Source organism: Cyprinus carpio, chromosome B3, assembly GCF_018340385.1.
Source record: "Cyprinus carpio isolate SPL01 chromosome B3, ASM1834038v1, whole genome shotgun sequence".
NCBI classification, from domain to species: domain Eukaryota; kingdom Metazoa; phylum Chordata; class Actinopteri; order Cypriniformes; family Cyprinidae; genus Cyprinus; species Cyprinus carpio.
This window is the reverse complement of record NC_056599.1, coordinates 16,659,221-16,681,031: the sequence shown is the minus strand read 5'-3', so window position 1 is coordinate 16,681,031 and position 21,811 is coordinate 16,659,221. Positions and strand designations below refer to the sequence as shown.

The window sequence follows — 21,811 nt, the reverse complement described above, 5'->3', positions numbered from 1 at the left end:
GATGCACAAAGGGGGTTTGTGGAAAATTTGGAAAAAAACATTACTGTAATTTCATTTAAATGTCACTTTCTTATTAAGATTAATCACCATAATTGTATTTTTTTATATATATATATATATATATATATATATATATATATATATATATATATATATATATATATATATATATATATAAAACTATAATTATATTTTAATTTTTAATTATATTTTTAACTTTATTTTTAAACTATATTTTAGGCTATAAAAATAACAAAATTGGTAAATAAAATAAATAAATGTTAGGCTATCTCTCCTTCCTCCAAATGTGCAAATAGTTTTTAGGAGATTAATAATTTTTGTTTTTAGTATGATGAAAATATAAAAGCTAATTATTTAATTAAAAAAAAAACATGTTGTCTTTTTACAGTATTATAAAGTTTTTCCTCACAGTACAAATGTAGGTTATTTTATCCATGACAATATACTGCTTCAAGAAAGCCTCCCTCAGGGGACCATATTAAAAAAAGTTTGAGAAGCCCTTTTGTAGACATTATAACAGAATGCAAGCGAGTGAGTGTGTGCTAGCATGTGCAAGTCCGTCCTCTATCAAGGTGCCCTCGCTCGCTCTCTGTATTTTAATGCCCTCCAGTCAGGTTTTCTCCGATGACTCGCGCGAACCCCGGAAGAAAGAATGACGAATACGAGCAATCAGTACACAGCGTCTGACAAATCCGCTCCTGTTCAGACCCTGGCGGACTCATCTTCCTCCGCTCTCTGTTTCTGTCTCGCCTAACAAAAACACTGGAGTGAAAAATGAATGAATTTAACCGGCAAAGTCTCAGTAAAAACACGGTTGTCTTGGTGCTTGTGATGAGCGCCGCTTGCTGCTGTCAAGCGTTCAACTTGGATGTGAGGTCTCCATGCGTCAAAGAGGGAAAAACAGCTGGCAGTTTTTTTGGACTTTCTGTTGCACTACACGAGCAGGTTGTAGGAGAGAAAAGACACCTGTAAGTATATATTTTTAAATGTATTATTATTATTATCTCACCCCAGGTGAAATCATGAGAAGGTCAAAATCTTCTGACGTTAGTGCACCTGTTGGTCGTTTTATCTCTGCATTAACGATGTTTTATAATGCAGTTACTTTTTATATGGTTCAGTGACGCCTATTTTTAGTCCTTTTTTGTGCAAGAATACATCACAAATGCAATGCATATTACCTGAATGCATGTTTTTCTATGATGAGCACATTGTCATTTTTTGAATTGAAAGTCATTTTTATGTTTTTTATAAGTTTAAAGTACTTACAACTAACTTACAACTTACAACTAACAAGTAATATTACTTAGTAGTAATGAATTAACCTGACTTTATAGAGTATGAGGATCGGCTGTTATCATCACACTGGTTCCCTCCACAAAAAGCCAATAGGATTTTTCCAAAGGCTTCTGGATTATGCAAAAAATAAGCTCTGTGTTCATTCATAGGCCTACTTCATGAAAATTACACGTTTTGTCCATCAAGATAATCTTCACAAAATAATATAACCTTTATGAATTTTGAAGCCTAAATAAAGGCGCCAGAACTTAAAAGCTAAACTTAGGCTATAAACCAACTACAGCACCACAGTCTCTCGCCTTCAGCGTCACCACCATCACACTTCCCACAACCTTTTCAAACGTATTTTCAGTGAAAAGGTTTTAGTCTGTATATGAATTTTAATCCATGCTACGTTAACCTTTTCATATAAACTGGAATAAATACAAAACTAAAGCCAAACTAAAACTGAAATGAGACATTAGTAATAAAAAGTATAGTGAATAAATTAAATAATCATCACTAAACGCATATGAAAGCACATATTTCTGTACATTTCGAAATAAGGTGCATTAAAAGGGAATAAATCTTTGATTAATCTGAATATTTTAATTAAAAACGTGTCTCCACGCACTATTCAGTTAAAATCTATTAAATAACAGCAGATTTTTGAGCAAGTTTTTGGATATGGTAAGATTAAACTTATTTTAGTGAATAACGTACCACATTTCAGTTAATGTTTTGTTAGGGTGGTTAAGTTACACAAAATGTTATTTTATCCTTGCTTCTAGAAAATCCTCAATCTGTATGTTTTCTAACAGCTTCATGTGGCCGTAAACATTTAATTTTAACGTTGCTTTAAGCACTATGCATTGTTAAAGGGGTCATATGATGCTTTTTTAAAGATCATTATTTTGTGTATTTGGTGTAATAGAATATGTTGACATGATTTAATGTTCAAAAAATACATTATTTTTCAAATACAGTACATTATTGTAGGACCTCTATGCCCTGCCTCTCTCAAACGTCGTTTTCTACAAAGTCCCTCCTTCTGACAAGCGCAGTCTGCTCTGATTGGCCAACTGACCCAGTGCATTGTGATTGGCCGAGGACCACACCCCTTGCCATAATCGCGAGCTTCATCTTTCAAAATAAAAGACAGTTAATAATGTCCTTAGTTTTACCATCACTTCAAGCCCGACAGACACAGTGATGAAGCTCGTATGTGTTTGCAGTACACAAGCCACGGACGGTTAAGACAGCTGACTCCGCTGTGTAACCCTGTCTCTTTCTTTCTCTCTCATTTGAACAGTCTCTTCGCATTTGAACAGTCAACAGCAAACACTTAAACTAATAACAAAACATACTTACAGCAGCTGATTCAGAAGCGCCAGATTGTCGTAGCGAAGTCAGAATCACCTCCTCTCCTAGGTTCACAACACGGTCGTCCATAAAATGCATTGCTGTTCTGTTGTAAGTAATCTTAAAGATTTCTAAATGGATCTACTTTCGAAAGGCCAAATAAAGTGCTTTTGCTTTCGCCAAGATACTGAAACCACGCCTTCTTACCAGTGTTGCCAACTTCTTTCAATGGAAAGTAGCTAAAACCAGTTTGAAAAGTCGCTAAATGTCGCTAGATTACATACGCTAACTAGCATACAATCTGATGAAATCAAAAACACATAAGATAAAACAAGATTCAAGACAAAGACAATTCCTGAGCTGTGATTGTGGCTATATTTGCATGCAAAATTAGAGAAGCAACATAATATCTGTTTTAACTGAAAGCACTGCTCCTCTTAACCTCTCGCTGAACAGAGCAGAAGCAGAGAAAGAGGTGCGCGCGCTGGGAAAGCAAGATCTTGTGCTCATGCGACAGTAAAAGTGAGTAATAGAGACTCGCTAAGGTGGGTCTGAAAAGTTGGCAACATTGCTTCTTACTTTGCTTGAACATTTGGGCGGCATTTCGCAAATATTTCCACATAGTGACGTAGACGTGGGGGCGTGTTTGAATGAGCCTTTTTAGGGGGGTGTGGCAGAGTCTTAACTTTGATGAAGAATATCTCTTTTCTGTTTGAGACTTTAGTTTTTGCAACTTTACAGATCTTCTTCATGCACCAAGAGCTTGTAACATTCCAAAGAGAAAGCAAAAATTTAAATCGCATCATATGACCCCTTTAAAGTTTAAATTTTCACCACGACTAAGCCAGTAAATGTGGTGTTTACATGAATAATCATATGAGTTCACCTTATGGTCTGAACCCAGAGTCTCCGCTGGAATACATCAGTAGGAAAGCAATAAAACGAGCATCTTCCATCTGAAGACTTGCGTTGCATTTCGGGGCAAAGCAAAAAAAAAAACATTGTCGAACAACAATATAAAATACGGTAAACTATTAATTGGTTATTCTAAAATTAATTGTAGTAGAAATTATACTACAATTGGAAAATACTGTAAATTGATAAACTGTTCAGCGTGATGACGTTTAATTCTTCCGACAGCATCTGTAGTCCCATTTATCAACTTGTTAGCAGCCATTTTTTAAGAAACTTAAAAAAAATTTAAACTCAGTTTTAAAAAATCAAGAGTGGGGTGTAACTGGTGTGTTTTATGTCGTAGAATAAAACATGAAAGTGTCTTGAGCTTATGTGAACCACAGACCTTATTTTAGGGGTTAGGGTTAGGGGTTTAACCAAACTCCTATTCGAAAAACCCACTGACTCCGTGACGATGGCACCGGAAGTGCTAAAATACTAACTCGCTTCTGGGTTTTTGCCTACAAAGTAACATCATAGTTCCACCACTCTATTCACTTGTTAAGTCTGACGTCACGTGTCACCTCTTCCGTGTCCAAACGCTCTATCAGATACCACGAGAAAACAGCAAAAGGTGCTAATATACACTCACAATGTGATATAATACTACCAAAAAATTGATAGTCCTAACCTTTAACTCCATACCGAAATCCTAGATAATCAGACAATGAAAATTTTAATAAAAATAAATAAATATAAAAATTATTTGTGTTTGGGACGCTGTGAGCATGGATACTGTAGTGTACACCGTAAGTTTGAAAACGTTTAGCTTAAATGTTTAATATAAATAAACAGTGCTCATAAACGACTGCTGAGGCAGTATTCTCAAGTGAAGCGAGTTGAGGCTTGGACCCGGAAACAGTGCCTCTTACGTCACCACTTAACAACCGAATTAGGCCACACAATAATGGCATATTATTACTACTACAGTGTAAGCTGCACACCTTTTTTTTTTTTTTTCTTGTGACTTTGTGATATAAAGATATGAATTTGTGATATAAATTTGTCATTGTTCATCATGTCTGAATGTTTTGGTTGAAATTTTTGAAATGCTTTCATCACTTTCTTGTTTCTGTTTTTGTGGCAATGAATTAACTTGATTAACTCAGGTAAATGATTAACGTGAAAGCTCCATTTCACAAGAGGATATGAGACAGTGATAAGGCCGCCCATTACTGTGACTTAGGGCTGGGCAGGTCATGTACCCGCTTGTCTAATGTTTTATAACCATTATGGTTGCTACAACAAATGTCGCCACCTTTGTTCTCAAATTCCTTTGCTCAGATTGTGAGATTTAATACCAAAAGTGACGAATAAAAGTCCAGCTGACCAAAAAGTCAGGAACAACAGTTGTAAAATGGGCATAGAAAATAAATAAACAAAGCACAATAACTAATGTTGCTTAAGGCCTTCTGAACTGTACACACTGACCACCTACCCCCTGCTGCAGTGAAATATCTCTATAAACCAACTGATCATTTACAATAGTCTGCAAGTTCTTCTGAGACCCATTTGCTCATGACTGAAGCAGTAGATTTTGCTTTGTAGTTCACTTATTTATGATTCTCACTAAATGAATTGGAGCTTATGAGTGCCGTGAGACCTGTACCACCAGCCTCAAAAGGCAAAAACTAGTACAAAGTAAGTCACTGGTATGCAAGAAGACTGAGCTCAACAACATCATATTATCTGCCATCTAACACCTATATTTTATAGTGGGACATAAAATCTTTTTCACAGGATCCTCAGTGTTAGCAGTAGAAAAAACATAAACTTTGCAGAAAACTGTGAGTGTGCAGTGCACGATAGCGCAGGTAGATACTGGTTTGCACACGATGCTTTTTTCATCTTCCCAGGAAATTACAATTCCACAGATTTCACAATGAAAGCCAGCCGTGTAACTGCATTGACTCACGCAGGTTGTTTTCTTTGATTACGGATGGATATTTCACAACATACAGCCCATCTTTAATTGAAGAAATAGCATTTGAGCATATAACCAATAAATATGACCATAACAGTGGAAAATAACAATTTGCAGTTTGTTTTCTGAGCGCTCAGGCAAAATACTTGGTGCTTTGTGGCTTTTATTCAAAACTGAGGTACTGCTGAAGCATGTTAATTGTTGACAGCTATACGGTGCCATAATAGAACACCCTGACTTTTCAATGCAGCCGTCAGCATATGATGGAGCCACAAGGTAGCATTTTATAAACATGTTAAAAACACATTACAGCCTTATATATGTATAAAGGCCTAAAGCTATATACACAATGAAACCACTAATCTGTCTATGACATGTTTCATGTGTCATTTCTGCAAGCACAATGGAGATAATGAAATTGTATTTGATTTGATTTGATAATGCTTTGATTTGACCGTATTGGACACACTGCAGGCATAGAATGAATGAGGTATACATAAAGCAGACTAAATGAATCATAAGACATGTCTCTTCATTGTTAACAGATGTAGGAAACTATACCACAAGATAGCAGTGGTGTCTGGTCAGGCCCATTTCTCTTTGGGGCCTGTGAATGCTATGCTCTCAAAAACAGTGTGGTGTAAATGTTTGCTGTTTGTCATATTTAATGCAACTAAGTTCAAACAAAGGAAAAACAGATTCAGTGTTTGCGTCTGCCCTTGTGATTGTGCTAGAGGGGTCATCCCAAGCTAATAAGAGACTGTCTGTGTTGTTAAATACATTTTCTGGTGACTTCCTGAAACTGGCTAGACATTCATCATATATTCAAAAACATAAAAAAATGACTCATAAGCACATAAGTAAAACCTTTACATACTAATCTTCTTGTCTAAGCCATAAAGGACTGGCTCAGTAGCCCACAAGGACATCCTGTGTTTCTGTGACTTGATCTTTGGTCATCTCTCTCACACTTTTACAGACTAATAACCTGTTTTCTTCCTGTGATGGCAATAGTTAGATCTGCAGAAGTGGTTCTTTAGTGCTGCTGACGTGCTGAAGGTTCTCAGATTCTCATGACCACAGACAACTTCTCATCATACTTAAGTTCTCTGCAAAGCCGCAAGCTGAAATTCTCACAACTGAGATCCAGTAACCGGCTGAACAACTGCAGCAAATGTTTAAAGCCTATGTGGTGATGATGTGAGAAAATACATAGTCAGTGTGGGTGGTGCACAGTGCCTTTTTTTGCGTCGGCACTTTCATGTTGCTTAGTTTTCTGTTTACTGTGTTTTTTTTTTGTAACAGTATCTGCAAATTTACAACGCTGAAAGTTCAGTGCAAACGAAGATATCATCTTTTAAAATTATGGCAGTGTACAAAAATGTGCCTACAAAAATGGCTCGTAGGGACTACAGCGAGTTACCTCCCAGGTTTGTGACATCACAAACCCTGACAAACCCCGCCCCTGGAAAATGCAACAAAGGGGGCGGGGCCATATTGCGCTGCTTTGGAAAAGAGGAAGAGTTGTTGCCATGCCTTTCAAACTAAGGGTGCACAAAAAAATATATTTATATATGAATCGTGAATCTGTCTTCTAACGATTCTAATGGATTCACAAGTTTCAAAATCAATGTTCTAAAATGTTCTTAATTCTGTTCCTCGTGTCCCCTGCTCTGCACACACTCTGCTCTGCATCTCTCTCTCTCACCTGGTCTTCAGCTCATCAGCTCCTATAAACTGTTCCAATTATACACTTTATGTGTATAGACAGATGTGTTTTTCATATAGCTATGAGAAGCATTAAACATGAACAAGCATGCGGTTGCTGTGTTGCATTACAGCTTTAATCAGGATAAAATGGTATATTCAAAGCTAACATAAGCAGCAGAATTTACAAATAATAGCATATCTAAATGTATGAGACAACAACAAACAAAAAACATAACATTAAAAGCCACGTGCTTGCACTGGTTCTGCGCGATCCTCTTCACTAATATCCTCTGGGTCTCAATTGGCTCAAATTGTTAAGCGATATTAATGACACCATTGTTTACACTACAACATTGGAGCACATTCTGAGGTGAGGGGCGTGATGTTTAGATGCACACTAGAGGCAGTTTAGCCAATCACAACCAATCTGAACCCATTGCGTATTTCTGAGGGAGGGGCTTCATGAAAACAGGAAATCATTGGAGCCTTCAAGGGACAGAGCAGTTTAGAATAAAGGTAAATTATGTGAAAAATAATGCATTTTTTTAGCAAAGCATTAACACATGTTAGACTGCACCCCATAGACCAGTGGTTTTCAAACCGGTCCTGTGAGCACCCCCAGCACTGCACATTTTTTGTGTCTCCCTTACCTATCACACCTGATTCAACTAATCAGCTCATTAGTAAAGACTGCAAGACCTGAAATGTGTGTTAGATATAGGGAGACATACAAAATATGAGGTGCTAGGGGTGCTTGCAGGACCGGTTTGAAAACCACTGCCATAAACACAATCAAGCCTAGGAGAAAAAAAAAAATGCCAACCACCCCTTTAAAAATAAGTGTGAAGTACCATAAACTGAATCCTACCTGTGGCAAAATTGTCTGTGACTTTTCTTATAAAACAAAGTTTTTCAGTGTAAACTTGTTCAATCCAAAAGTTCAATCCAGAATGAATGTTTGAAGGTAGTGAAGATTAGTTGATAGGCTGTTGATTCACTAAATGATAAGCTGTTTTTCCACAAAAACAGTTTATTTAGTGCAGAGAAGCTTCTCCTCCTTTTACAAAACCATTGCTAATGTTTTATAGAAAGTGTAATTTATTAAGTGCAATTAACAAATCTGTTCTTTCATAAATTTGCAGGGCTTGTTTTGTTTGTTTTATAGAAGCCTTGGCCAGTAAGAGACTACTAACTACTACTAAAATTTTCCTTTAAAGTGGACATAACACACACACAGTTTCTGCCAATCTCATGTGAATCTTGAGTACCTATAGAGTGGTATTGCATCCTTCATATCTCTGAAGAGTTTTATCAGATTTATACAGAAGACAGATACAGCTTTACGCTTCTCTCAGAAAGCAGTCAAGCTCATGGAGGCGTGCTGTGGGCGGAGCTAAAGAGTCACAAGCATGCAAAGCTTTTGCGTAGCGATCGTCTGCAAGCTGGAACAAAAATTTATTGAGTAAAATTTATTAAATATTCGTCACTGAAATATCAGGAACTAACAAACACTCTTGCACAACTCCATTGCTGCCCCAGAGAAACAAACTGCATCCACTCTTCCCTTAATGCTGGGTTGTCTGGGAAGCTGAACAAGGTTATCTTTCGACACAACCAAAAACACACTTTTTTGGTGACATTGTTGATTTTGTGGTCTAAAAACAAAATGATAAATCCTTCTCATGCAAGTCCTGTGCAGCGCTGCTGACGACGTTGATGGACAAGCTCTTGCTCTGGTTGATATGCACGCACTCTTCCGGGAAAGTGCCCATACAAGGATTCTGCCCTTTATAATGCCATACAGGGCCATACTCTAAAAAAAAAACTTGCTGAAAATAAAAATCCTTACATAGTGTCTTTGACACAGAAATACGTCCAATTAGTTTTTTGAGACTTTGGGCATGTTTAGGATGAGAATCCAACATTTTAGCAGTGTAAATATGAATGCATGAAATAGCATTAGACCTCCCCTTTAAGTTACACAAATGTCTCATTAACAATGTATACAAATGTATAAAACTGATCTGATTCTCTTGGGTTCTTTGTGTGTTCCTCTGGTTTTGCTTCCTATTCTTAATAAACTGGCCGCACTTGGCTCCCCACCTCAACTTCTCTTTTGTTTCCCATAAAATATTACTGTGGGTAAATGGTAGAAATGTGCATCTATGGTCTTTGAGCATGTTAGTCTTCCGGGAGGTCTTTTGATTTATTATAGTTTGTTGACCATTATGGACTTTAATGGCTGATGCTGCTTTGCCATCACAGGAATAAATTACATTGTAAAACACATGAAAATAAAATAAAAAATAAAACTTTTTTCAAAAACATTAAAAAGTCTTACAAGCCCAAATTTTTAAACCATAGCATATGTAATAGTAGCATATAATACTTAAACATTTTTCACTGAATGATTAACCTGGAGATATATCACATATCATTGGTCTGATCACCTGATGTACTTTGCTGTATAAAATGACCACAGTGACTGTTGAAATATGCTGTTGATGAAATAACACTCTCTCTCACCATTGTCTGACCTGTAGTTCCTCTATTGCTGTCCTGTCCCATTACTCAAAACTAGACACAGAACTTGCGTAATTCATAGTTCTCTGTGAGTGTTCTGCTTTTCTAAGGTCTTAATGTTATAACATGAATTCAGATAAGGAAATTAATGAATGACAAATATAAAACTATATGCCACTTAACCAGTAATTCTGTCACATTTCCAAGAGCTGCAAAGTCATTTCAGATAGCTTGCAGTTAGTACGCTGGCTCACTGATGTGTTGCCTGGCCATTCAAATTAGAGGGCTGCTACTAACTGCTGTATAATTATATTCAATTCATGTATTTTGTAATCACAGTGTTGTGCCCCTGTGAAAACTGCTGCACACTGGATTTTGTCAGTAGGCGAGTTTTCAGGTGTTAGTGTAAGATTTAAGCCAAACATGATGTGAATTTCCTGTGTGATTTCCTGTCTGTTTAGCTTGTGGTATTTGCTCTGTTAGCGGTTGATGTTATCTGGGTCACAGCTATAGGTGTCAGACGAAGGATAACCTGTAGGGGTGCACGATAAATATCGGCCAATAATTAATGCGCATCTCCTCAGTAAAGCCGGTTCTCTAATCAGCGGTAAATTCCATCAGGTGCGTGATTTCACATAGAGCAGGGGCACGTTCAAGCTCACACCGGTGCGCAACGTTTTGCTACGTTTTCCGGGTTGAACGACACGTTTCCTGGAAACGGTGTGCAACGGTGTGCAACGGGTTTGAGATGCGTTTTCTCTTGTTTGGTGGGTGTGTCAGAAATGTCGGCCCAATCAGCGGCAGCATGTATATAAAACCACGCGGTATTAAAGAGACACCTCGCACAATGGGTCCTAGTAAAGTAGTTTACAAATGTGTCCGCTGCAGCTCGGTATATGCAACAACTTGAAGACATTAGAAGACATGTTTGCCGTAAGAGTTTTATAGTAAAATATAGCATATCACCATGATGATGTAGTTGTTTATATTTTTAAACTTCATTGCAAGCCAAGTTTATTTATATACCAAATTTAATACACAATGGTAATTAAGTGCTTTACAAAAAAATGAGAATGATAATTAATACAAGGTATTTAAAAATTAAGAACTACAAATAAAATAATTTAAATTAGAATTGATTAGCTACCAGGAGATAAAATAGATGTGTTTTCAGTCAGAATTTGGTAAGATGTTCTCTTTCATTCTGGACGGCAAGGGCAGTGACTGTAACATCGAGGGTACTTTGCAGTATTAAACAAATATTTATATCAATATCATCAGGCTCCGAAAAATTCTTCAAAAAGAACACAGAGAATGGCCTTCTCAGCTGCCATAGTTGCAACGCTTGCGTCATCACAACAGGGTGTTCAACACGCCACCGTTTCCGTTTAAAAAACGTTTTGCAACGTTTTGTCGGGGCTGAACGCAGCCCAGCTGTTACTACACAGAGCCTTTGTTAACTGACAAGCTGCGCAAATGCATCACACACGTGATGGAGTTTACCGCTGATTAAAGAACCAGCTTTACTGACAAGATGCTCATTAATTATTGGCCGATATTGATTGTGCACCGCTAATTACCTGTCTGTCTAAACAAAGTTGCAATTATATTCACTTTAACACAGTGAAATAGATTAAACTCAGATGAACGGATATTTAAAGTTTGCCTGAATTGATATTTAGTGCTCTTTCACGTGAAGCAAAACACTATACACTAAATAGACCTTAATCAAGCTAGACACCATGTTGAATTTAAAGTGCATGAAAACGAGGATGTGAGGCATATGCTAAATGTCTTTACAATGGCACACACTGTTGTGAGCTCATGTAATTTTCCCAACTCGCAACTTTCAAAACTGTTTTATGGAGTCGTTGTCTACTAAACATTTTTTTAGAACGATGTTTCATCAGCTGAACAACTGATATTTTGTTAAACTACATTACAATCCATTGAACGCACTGCACTTCTATCCCTCACGGCCTTATTTTGATTCCTGTCAAAAAACATGTTATTGTTAATGTCATTGGCAAACAGGGCAGGCCCATCCATCAAGTCTTGCATCTTGTTTACGAGTGAATCGTGATAAGCCTTGAGAAGTCCAGTACTAATCAACAAATGATGTTAAATTTGAGTATTAGTTAAAATGTCATTATGGTGCTTGAGTTGTCAGTAGAGTAGGGTAGGCACTGTGAAAACTTTTGGTTCCACTACTTTGAAATCATTGAGTGGTCTAGACAGGACGTCATAAAACACTTTCAGCTGAAGTAGAGTAGGTTTGTCTCACCTCTGGGCTGGAAAGCCTAGAGGTATAATGACTTGCCATGCATGTGGAGCATCCTGGGATTTTGGATTAGATATTATCCATTAATCTGTAACAGCTGGAGTGTCAAGAATGAGATTTGTCACCTTGTGAATGTTCTAGTTGCAGGGTGATTGTCAGTTTAGTGACCGTAGCAGCTCTGATCCATGCAGTTCCTGTAAAGAAAGGCTTAAATGTGTGTGATAAATGATAAAGAAGGAATGGTTTTATGAAATGTGAATTTAAACTTCCATTCAAAAAATGTAGGGATGGTAAGATTTGTGATGTTTTGGAAAGATGTCTCTTAAGCATATTAAGGCTACATTTATTTGTACAGTAAAAACAGCAATGTTGTGAAATAGTACAATTTAAAATAACTGTTTTCTATTTTAATATATTTTAAAATGTCATTACTCCAACTTAATTTGTACTTACTGAGTAAAAGTAAAAAAAAGTTCACTTTCCCCTTTTGAATGGTAATATGCATATATATATATATATATAAAAAAATATAAGTATATAAACAAATATGTGCAAATCAGATATATATATATATATATATATAGGTGAAGTTTTTAAACAAATATGTGCAAATCAGATGATGTTAGTATATTTGCTAAACTAATAGTAAAATACTAATACACATCACACAACACACAAATTATGTTTGTTGCATTTTTTTCTTATCCACCATGATGGATTTGTTTTTTTTTTCACTGAGCGCAGTGCATTATTGGACTGACTTCTCTACAAAGGACATATGCAGTGCTGCCTAGAATCTGGCCTAGAGAAGGTGTCTTAGTTGACATCATGAAGTTGCTTATGTTTTGAAACAAACTTTGCACAAATATGATGCCTTAAACTGCTGCCTTTCATCTTTGCTCTGTTGAAAGTGTAATGAGCTCTCTGTGCATGTTATTTATTGTGCAGCTTAGTGCTGACTCTGTTTTGGTTGCTTTCCCATTCATTCATAGCAATATGTGGGAGATAAGGGATGTGAATTTCACCTGCCTGAACTTGAATGTGTGCAGCACTGCCAGAAGGTTTTCTCTTCTAATCAAGCTCTTTGTTTGTGGCCAGACAGTCTCCAACACTGAGTGTGGCCAGTGGGACCTTTTTCTGTAAGGACTATTTACTGAAAGTTCAGGCCTTTAGAACAGCTTGGAGGCACACACATCAAACAAAGGTGCAACATGTGAACTCTGGCCCTGTTATGAATTCAATGAAACGGGCGAAGCAGACACACCTTCTTCAGCAGGTTACAGGAAGTGGTCTACCCTGTGATCTGACTCATAGCTGAGTCAAGAACGTTCACAATCACCATGTAAATCAAAATAGGGCTAGAAAGGTTTTTAAAAACTAAAAGAGTCCTTCTATTAAAATATTCCAGCTTCTAAACTTCTTAAGGAAAATGCCGAATGTCAGTATGTATCTTCAAAAGATTCACTAGAGCAGGAAATAAAAGTGAAATCTCAGTGTTATTTGCAGTTCAAACATACTGCAGGATGTTTCCATCTGACAGAAAAGCAAAATGAAGACTAATGCTGTGGAAAAGATTAAATTAATCTATTCGGGTTGAGTCATATGCTCTCAAACAGAGCAGCTTTGATGAAATGAAGCACCAGTAAATGCAAACCCCCAACCATCTTGCGGTTCATAAACTTGCCTTTGAGGTATGTGCTGCTCACCACTAGACCTGCAGATAATTGTAGTGGTAAAACCCATGTCATGTGACTGGTATCTGTTTAAGCATAAACAGGCTCAGGTGTAATGCACTGGAAGTATGATTCACTATACAAACTGCATCAGCAGATGTTCTGTGTTAGAAGTCAGACTTGTCCCATGTTGTCTATTTATAAAGATAATCACACTTTTTTTTGCACCAAAACATATTAGAATTTGGTCTTCAATCACTATTTTAATGAGCACCCTCTCACTTCTGCTTAGAATTAAATAGACCATTTTGTTGCTTCTGCACCTTTAAGACTTAAGCAACAGTGAATGCCCTTTTTGCATATAAAATGAGCAACAGCCCCCATAAAAGGTGGTGGACATGCAGCAACAAGGAAGAGTCTGACATTCTTTCTTGCTCATTCACCTTATCTTGACTTTCTCATTTCCCGTCTTGTCCTTGCTGAATGCAAATTTGGAGTCACATGACAGGATTTGAGGCGGAGACGCCAGCTGATTGTTTGTGATGGTGGTTTGAGGGGGACGATCATTGGGGTCCAAATGAAATTAGGCCCAAAGGGAGAGGGAGGGATGTCTTTCAGTTCACCTTTTGTCTTTCGTTGTCCCTCCTTGTCTTCCCCCTCTACCTCCCTCCCTCCTTTTGACTCTGACCTCAGTCTGTGTCCTCATCACAGTCTACCTCACCACAATGTGTGATGCATATGAACAAGTACAGAAATGAAAACAAATAACCACTGAAAGGAGTGTTGTCAAAATGAGCACAAAGGAAACGTCAGAATGTGCGTTTGTTGTTCACTTGAGGCAGTGTATTTTAGTAATAATGTTAACCTGTAACATTTGCGTATATGACAGGCATGCAATTGTGATTTTAACTGGATAGTTCACCCAGAGTAAACATTATTATTCAACCCCACGTCATTCGAATTCTCTATGAATTTCTTTTTCTTAAAATATCGTTTTGTGTCCATATAATGGAACCAAATGGACCCCACTGACTTTCATTGTAAATGAAACTAGTGCTGTCAGTTGATAAAAATAAAAAAAATAACTAATTAGTCACACATTTTTTTTCTGAAATTAATCACGATTTATCGCGATTAATCCCACCCAACATTAAAGTTTTTAAATAAAATTACATATTAAAAAAAAATTACAAAAAAAAAAAAAACAATAAAAAATCAAAAAGACATTTATATTTTCAAAATATTTTATTACTGAAATAAATTTTATGTGTTTAGTGGCATATTTTTTATGACTGAAGGCAAGTATCACTGATACCAATACTGATGTCTCAATGAAATAATTTTTTCCCCAATATTTAACCATTAACTATAGCCATTCAGCATTACAGTATAATTGAGAGTTATCAATTTTAACATTTATTGAACTTTAAAAAAATAACTTCTAATTTAATCGAACTTAAAGCAATCTTTTCTTAAATCCATTATAATAAATGTCATATTTAGCTACCTGTGGAAATATAGAAGTTAATTTAAGTTGTCAAACACTAAATTCTAAATTAAGTATAAATGAATCCTTAAAGCTACAAAAGACATCACAGACATCACAGACAATTAACAGACATCACAGCAGCTGGTTTATTAGGTTTTTTTGGCTGCTATGACTTTAAGAGCTGCCTCTTCTGAACATGATGCAGATCTGACATGCATCGTATTTTCTTGCAATTCTTTATTTTTCTTTTACCGTTTTTTTAAAGGGGTCATGAACTGCATCTGTTTCAGATAATGTTTCATGTAACTCCTCCCCGAACTTCCGGCTGCCCTGTATCTGGCTCTCTCATTGGCTGTAGGTCATCGCCAATGTATTTTTCAGTCAGAACTCATTTCACAGAGCAGGATTTTGAATCTGCGATTTTGCAAAACCTGTCGGCGAGTGTGTCTCTGCTTAGTGATCTGGCATACAAGAATCAAAAAATACAAAAATACCACTCACTGTGGCAAATATCATGTTACTTCCAACCCAAGTTCTCTGGTGAAGGAATCTGTGATGATTAGACTGTCAGACATAATACATTACTGTTAAAATTCACCAAACAGAATTTTAAAGAAGATGAAATGACCGCATCGTCCACTAAAGCCCATTCATAATCCCGTTAGACACGAGTCATGATCTGATGAGATCTCATCCCTCACAGAGTGGAATATTTATGAGGCTTCAGGCTGCAAGGTGGATAAAATAGCAACTAGGGTGTGTGTCTCCAAAAATCCTGAAACATTAATGAATCGAGCTTGCAGGCAGCACCGCTTTAGTCATTATTATGTCTGTCATGCTCTCGCAAATATTGAAATAAAATCCATTGATTTTGTGATTAGAGTTTAATGAAATGTCGCTTTAATTCTGCTCACTTTACTCAAGGGCTCTTGAGGATTACATCTATTACATGATGACTGATGTGGGTATCTTAGGCCTGACTCTTATCTTTAAGGCTGCCTCATTTTTGTGATCAAAATCAAATCGGTTACATAGGTGGAGCTTGAGTAAGCGATTTTCCCTGGAAGGGATAAAGAATGTATGTATCATGATAGCTTGCCTGTGGAAAGAGAGGAAGAGAAGTAGACACATGAACGTGTGAAGTTACTTATTCCATAGCATATTTGAGTGAAATGTGATCACCGTCTCCTGTGGTTTTTAGATGCTTTATGTTAATCTCTTTTACCAGCAGGGTTCTGCAGATAGTTAAAAGCATGTAGCTTTCTAAGCAACGTTTTCTGTACCTTGTTGCACTGTGTCCTGGAAGTAATGGGTTCTGACAAGTCCTTCCAGTCAAAATCAGTTCACATAACACGACAAGCCCAGACAGATAAGGGTTACACATAAGTTTATCTGCAGTGTCCACTAAATTGTGAGGATAAGGTAACATATGAGCAATACCTGGCACAAGGCTGGATGTGAATTTCTGCCTTATCCTTGAAAACTCTGTATGAAAAAACAAAAATTATTATTTTTTTTTAATCAAACAGCCATTATTATGGTTCTGCGGCAACTGCGGCGTAACATCCTGCCTCGAGACAGACTTGAGCTTAATCAGGTTTACACATGTTTCAGACTTCTTGTAGGAGCACCGAAGGAGATAGCAGAGTCGGGAGTGTCAGCCAATGAGACTGGAGATGTATATGCCTGTCCAATCACTGCAGACCGCAAAGACTGCAAAAGACTGAACCTTCTCACCTCAAGTAATTTTCCTGACATTCATACAAGCCATAAGTTTTTTTGGCCTTCACTTTTTTTCTGATTTACAGTATTTATAAATACTATTGTTGTTGTTGTTGTTGTGTTTATTTTTTTAATTGTCCTGCCAATCATATGAAACATAAATGTATTTATTTATTTATTTTGTTGCCTTGGAATTATAAAGTTCTCTCTGACATTTTTGTCAAACTTTAGTTATTCAAATACTCTTATTCTGTGACAACTTATTTACATTCTGTGAGGTTTCTTTTATAAGCTGTGTAAATTTTGGACTTTTTTTAGAAAACAAATAGGGTTCTATCTACAGAAGTGTATGGAACGCAAAAACTTTGAAGCTCTATATGTCAAAACTGCTCCGAATGCAGATAGAACCTTATAATTCCGAGGCGGCAATTATATGACATTTATATAATTTATGAAAAATAGAAAGTAAATAAAAAATGTATGAACTAAAAAATATATATTAAATCTTACATTTATAAAAGAATATATATATATACATATATAAATGGTAAATGTATTTATTTATCTGTTGATATTTGTAAATTATATGTCTTTATTTGATCCCTTTTTAAAATAGTATTAATAATGTAGAATAAATATAGTAATAAAAATATCAATTCATAATGATATTTAAAATATTAAGTAATAAATATTATGTAATTTATAATTCATAATAATACAATAATATTTATTATTATACTAATAATAGTATAAATAGTAATATAACAATGCCTCACTAACATTAATAATATTATAAAAATACCATTCATACCAGACTTAATTTTTTTTTTTTTTACTTCTAACTATTATTGTTGTTGTTGTGTCCCATATGTTTGCATGGTACCACAGAAAGAACAAATCTGAATAATTGCTTTGTGTTATGCAGATTCTGAAGACATAGCATACCATAAAAATGATGTGATGGATGGGATGTGGCTAGGTGTGTCGTTAGCCAGTCAGAGTCAACCAGGGGGCCGTGTACTGGTGAGTTTATAAAAAGAACCCCTCTTATGTTGGTCTATAAAAAATCAATCCACAAAAAACGTTGCTTTTACCATCCTAACCTAGTATTCATCACTCTATTTACTAGGCCTGTGGCCATCGTTTTATCCGAAACTTTTCAACCAACTTTCGGATGATTGGGAAGTGCTATGTTCGTGGAAATGATTTACAGTATAACACAGCAGACTCTCAATGGCAGTCATACAATGAGGTGTGTAACCCCAGTGATAATCAGAATAGTGAAGGCATGTGTCTTGCTGGGATGTCTGCTGCCATCACTCAGACGGAGATCTTCCTGGGCGCACCTGGATGCTTTAACTGGCAAGGTGAGGGGAATTAGTTTTCCTGTAAACATTTTGCTTCTACATGCAAGAATGATGTTACATTCTCCTCTAATCATTTTCTGTCACACGCAGGAAACACATTTTCACTGTGGTATAAACCTGAAGATAAGTTTGAGCCCATGAAGAGCAAGCTTCCGAACTCAAATAGAGGGAATATTTACATTGGTAAGGCAGTGCTGCAACCTTGCTTTCAGGATTTTCTGAAATTTACTCAGTTTTCGAAACAACAGCAACAAGAAAAACAACAAAAAATTATTTTAGTGTATTTACATCTATTATTTATTTGATTAATCCCAACCAAAATAAAAGTTTGTGTTTATATAATATATGTGCAGGACTTGACATTAACACCCGCCAACCCGCCAAATGCGGTTGGATTTTGCTCGTGGCAGGTAACACAGTGACTCCAACTAGCCAACTACTCCAACTAGCCAATTCAATTGGCTGGCGCTCACCTATTAACGTCCCTGTTTTGATTTCAGCAAATCAGTTCAAGCGAACACACAAAACCTGATTAATATTCATGAATCCAGCAGCTCATTAATCCTTAGTAATCCTTAGTGTGTTTTATAGTTCTTATTATTAGAATTCGTATCATTATTATCCTATCAGTATTTTTGTAATTTTTTTTCACTTTTTTTTTTGTCAGAAACATTGAATGACAGAAAAAACAAATTAAAATGTTCAGTTAAAATGACTAATATGCTTAAGTTATATTAAATAATACTTGATTATTATAAAGCTTGACTGACTGATGTTAAATGTGTACTGATGTTAAAAGTGTATTTAAAAAAACTTTTACAAGTGTTCTTTATGATGAGAGGAACGTTCCCCTCAAATTTTAATGAAGATAAAAGCAACTTTGTCCGAGCCATGGCATGCATTTTTCGTGAGGTTTCGAGACTGACCTACTTTCCATTGCAACTTGTAACAAAGAATTTCCCAGTGTGGTTCAATAAAGTAATTCTGAGTCTGATTCTGATATTTAAACAGACAGTGTTTCTAATGTTTTATTTTATTTTTTTTTCAGTTTAGTTTTTTATCTTTTTTATTAATCTTCTACATCCATGCACCACTTTTATTATGCAGTAAGAAGCTACTTTATATTTCTTTATCTAAACACATACATTTAAAAAAAAAAAGAGCTAAACACACAACAATAACATATATAATAATAAATACCTTCTAGATTTTGGTGTGTCTAGTCACTTAAATTTAAAACGTACAGTGCAGTGGCGGCTACTGGTCTGTCAGAGAGGGGAAACTCATTTTCGGCCTACATCATAAAATTGTTTATTTATTTAAAAGTAAATTCTGCCCTACGTTCCTTTTCAAGAAAATGGTCTGTGACCCTGTCGTACCAACTAGGAGTCTTTTCAAGTGACTTGACCAGTGTCCTCTCAATGGCCTGCAGAGCTAGGCTGCTTAAATGGCCTTGGCCCATTGTGTTTTCGGGTGTAGGACTTGAGTCGCTTTAAACAGGAGAAGCTCCTTTCTACACCTGCAGATGTAGCTCCAATTGTTGCCACTAATGAGAACAGTTTGTAAAGCTGAGGCATTGCACTGTCCAACTCCATGTCTTTAAGGAACACCAAGTAATCACACAGCTTTCCCCTGTTACCCTGCAAGCCCTGATCTGAATACAGGACTTGAAGTTCTGACCTCAGTCTTCCTGAATCAAAGTGATGGCCATAACTTTTCAGGACACTTTGGAAGGCCTCCTCTGGAAATACCTGTCTCATGTCATCAAATTTCCCTGGATTGACTAATTCTAAGAAGAGCATGCTTTCCAAATTTGAAAAACGTCGAGGAATCTGCTCCAAGATGTTATCAAGGATGGCCATGTACAGATTTCTGTATCGCACTTGGGGATCCTGCAATCCTATCTTTTGCACTAAATCAATCTTAGGTGTTGATCTGCCCTGCTGTTTAATTCTAAGTTTTTCCTCGTAAGGAACACTTTCAAATGGCTTCGCCAAAATCAGGTCGACAATATTAGCACCGTCTGCCATCGTGCGCAGTTTCACCATGAGTTTCACCCACGACGCTAGCCTAGCCTACTAACGTTATATGAATGAATGAATGAACGAAACAAAAAAAAAAATATTAAACTCTGTAAAACTGAAACAAGGAATGTGGTGTATAATTGTGTGAAATGTATGATGAAAATCAAGCAATTTCGCCAAGCAAATATCAAAGAAATAGGTTGCAGCAGTTTTTATTTCGACTGAACTTGAGAAATCTGCGATGGGACTGAGCGCGAATAGCTTCATGTGATTCCTTAAAGTACAGAATCGCTGTCAGTCAAAAGGAGATGCAGTCTTTCGACAGACCCTCCAATCATCACGCAGAAGCTCGGAGTCCGGGCCAGCCAACTCCCCATTCACCCCCAGAGACGCTGAGCATCCGTGGGCGGGACATAATCGCAGCGTTTATCCAATGACCGTCTAGTTTCGAAGCGCTGCCTTGCAGTCTTAAAGAAATCGCCACTGGTACAGTGGTTTTACATTTAAAAGGGTTGTAAATCTAGTTCAAGTAAATATTAGCACGCCATAGTCAACTTTTATCAGGTAAGTTCACAACAACAAAAATGTGGCTAGTAAAAATGCTGTGTGGCTAGTAACTTTGGAAAACCAAAATACACACCCTCCACTTATCAAAGCAACAAACTTAAAGACATATATATGTGACCCTGGACCACAAAACCAGTCATAAGAAGCATGGTTATATTTGTAGCAATAGCCAACAGTACATTGTATGTACAAATTAAAGATTTTTCTTTAATGCCAAAAATCATTAGGATAATAAGATAAGATCATGTTCCATGAAGATATTTTTTTTTTTTAAATTTACTACTGTAAATATATCAAAACTTAATTTTTGATTAGTAATATGCATTGCTAAGGACTTGATTTGGACAATTTTAAAGGCGATTTTCTCAGTTTTTAGATTTTTTTGCACCCTTAGATTCCAGATTTTCAAATAGTGGTATTTCGGCCAAATATTGTCCGATCCTAATAAACCATACATCAATGGAAAGCTTATTTCATTTATTCAGCTTTCAGATGATGTATAAATCTCAATTTCAAAAAAACTGACCTTATGACTGGTTTTGTGGTCTAGGGTCCCATATGTGTGTGTACTGTATAAGTATATATAAATACACACACATACTTGTATATATTTAAGAAATATATGTAATATATATTTTAGGGCTGTCAGTCAATTGAAATCTTTAATTAATTACACAATGTGGCTATTAATTAATCTAATTAATCACATACTAATCGCACATCAAATTTAAGTGAGAAATTACCAGCAAAATATGATTTAAAGCCATTATTGTGTTACATGAGAAGAGTATAAAATAGAAATAATGAAAAAAAAATAGCTTTAGAAAGATTTTTTTCCTTCTTTCATTTTTGGGTGAACTTTGCCTTTAATTAGTTTTTTTATTAATATGGATTTTTTTTATTAATATGTAAATAT

At 36.2% G+C, this 21,811-nt stretch overlaps 1 protein-coding gene across 2 annotated transcripts in view; it reads left to right on the top strand.

Moving 5' to 3' along the window:
* Positions 1 to 593: 593 nt before the first annotated feature.
* The window catches only part of LOC109053172 (integrin alpha-3-like), a 47,260-nt gene continuing 26,042 nt past the window's right edge, over positions 594 to 21,811 (top strand). Inside the window, exons 1-5 of one of the 2 annotated variants that reach the window (XM_042719975.1) lie at positions 594 to 989; positions 16,830 to 16,957; positions 17,863 to 17,960; positions 18,067 to 18,304; positions 18,395 to 18,487. In XM_042719975.1, coding sequence (XP_042575909.1) covers positions 796 to 989; positions 16,830 to 16,957; positions 17,863 to 17,960; positions 18,067 to 18,304; positions 18,395 to 18,487 — 751 coding nt within the window. In that variant the 5' untranslated portion in view covers positions 594 to 795. The remainder of the gene's footprint in view (positions 990 to 16,829; positions 16,958 to 17,862; positions 17,961 to 18,066; positions 18,305 to 18,394; positions 18,488 to 21,811) is intronic. The other variant, XM_042719974.1, reaches the window with a different exon arrangement.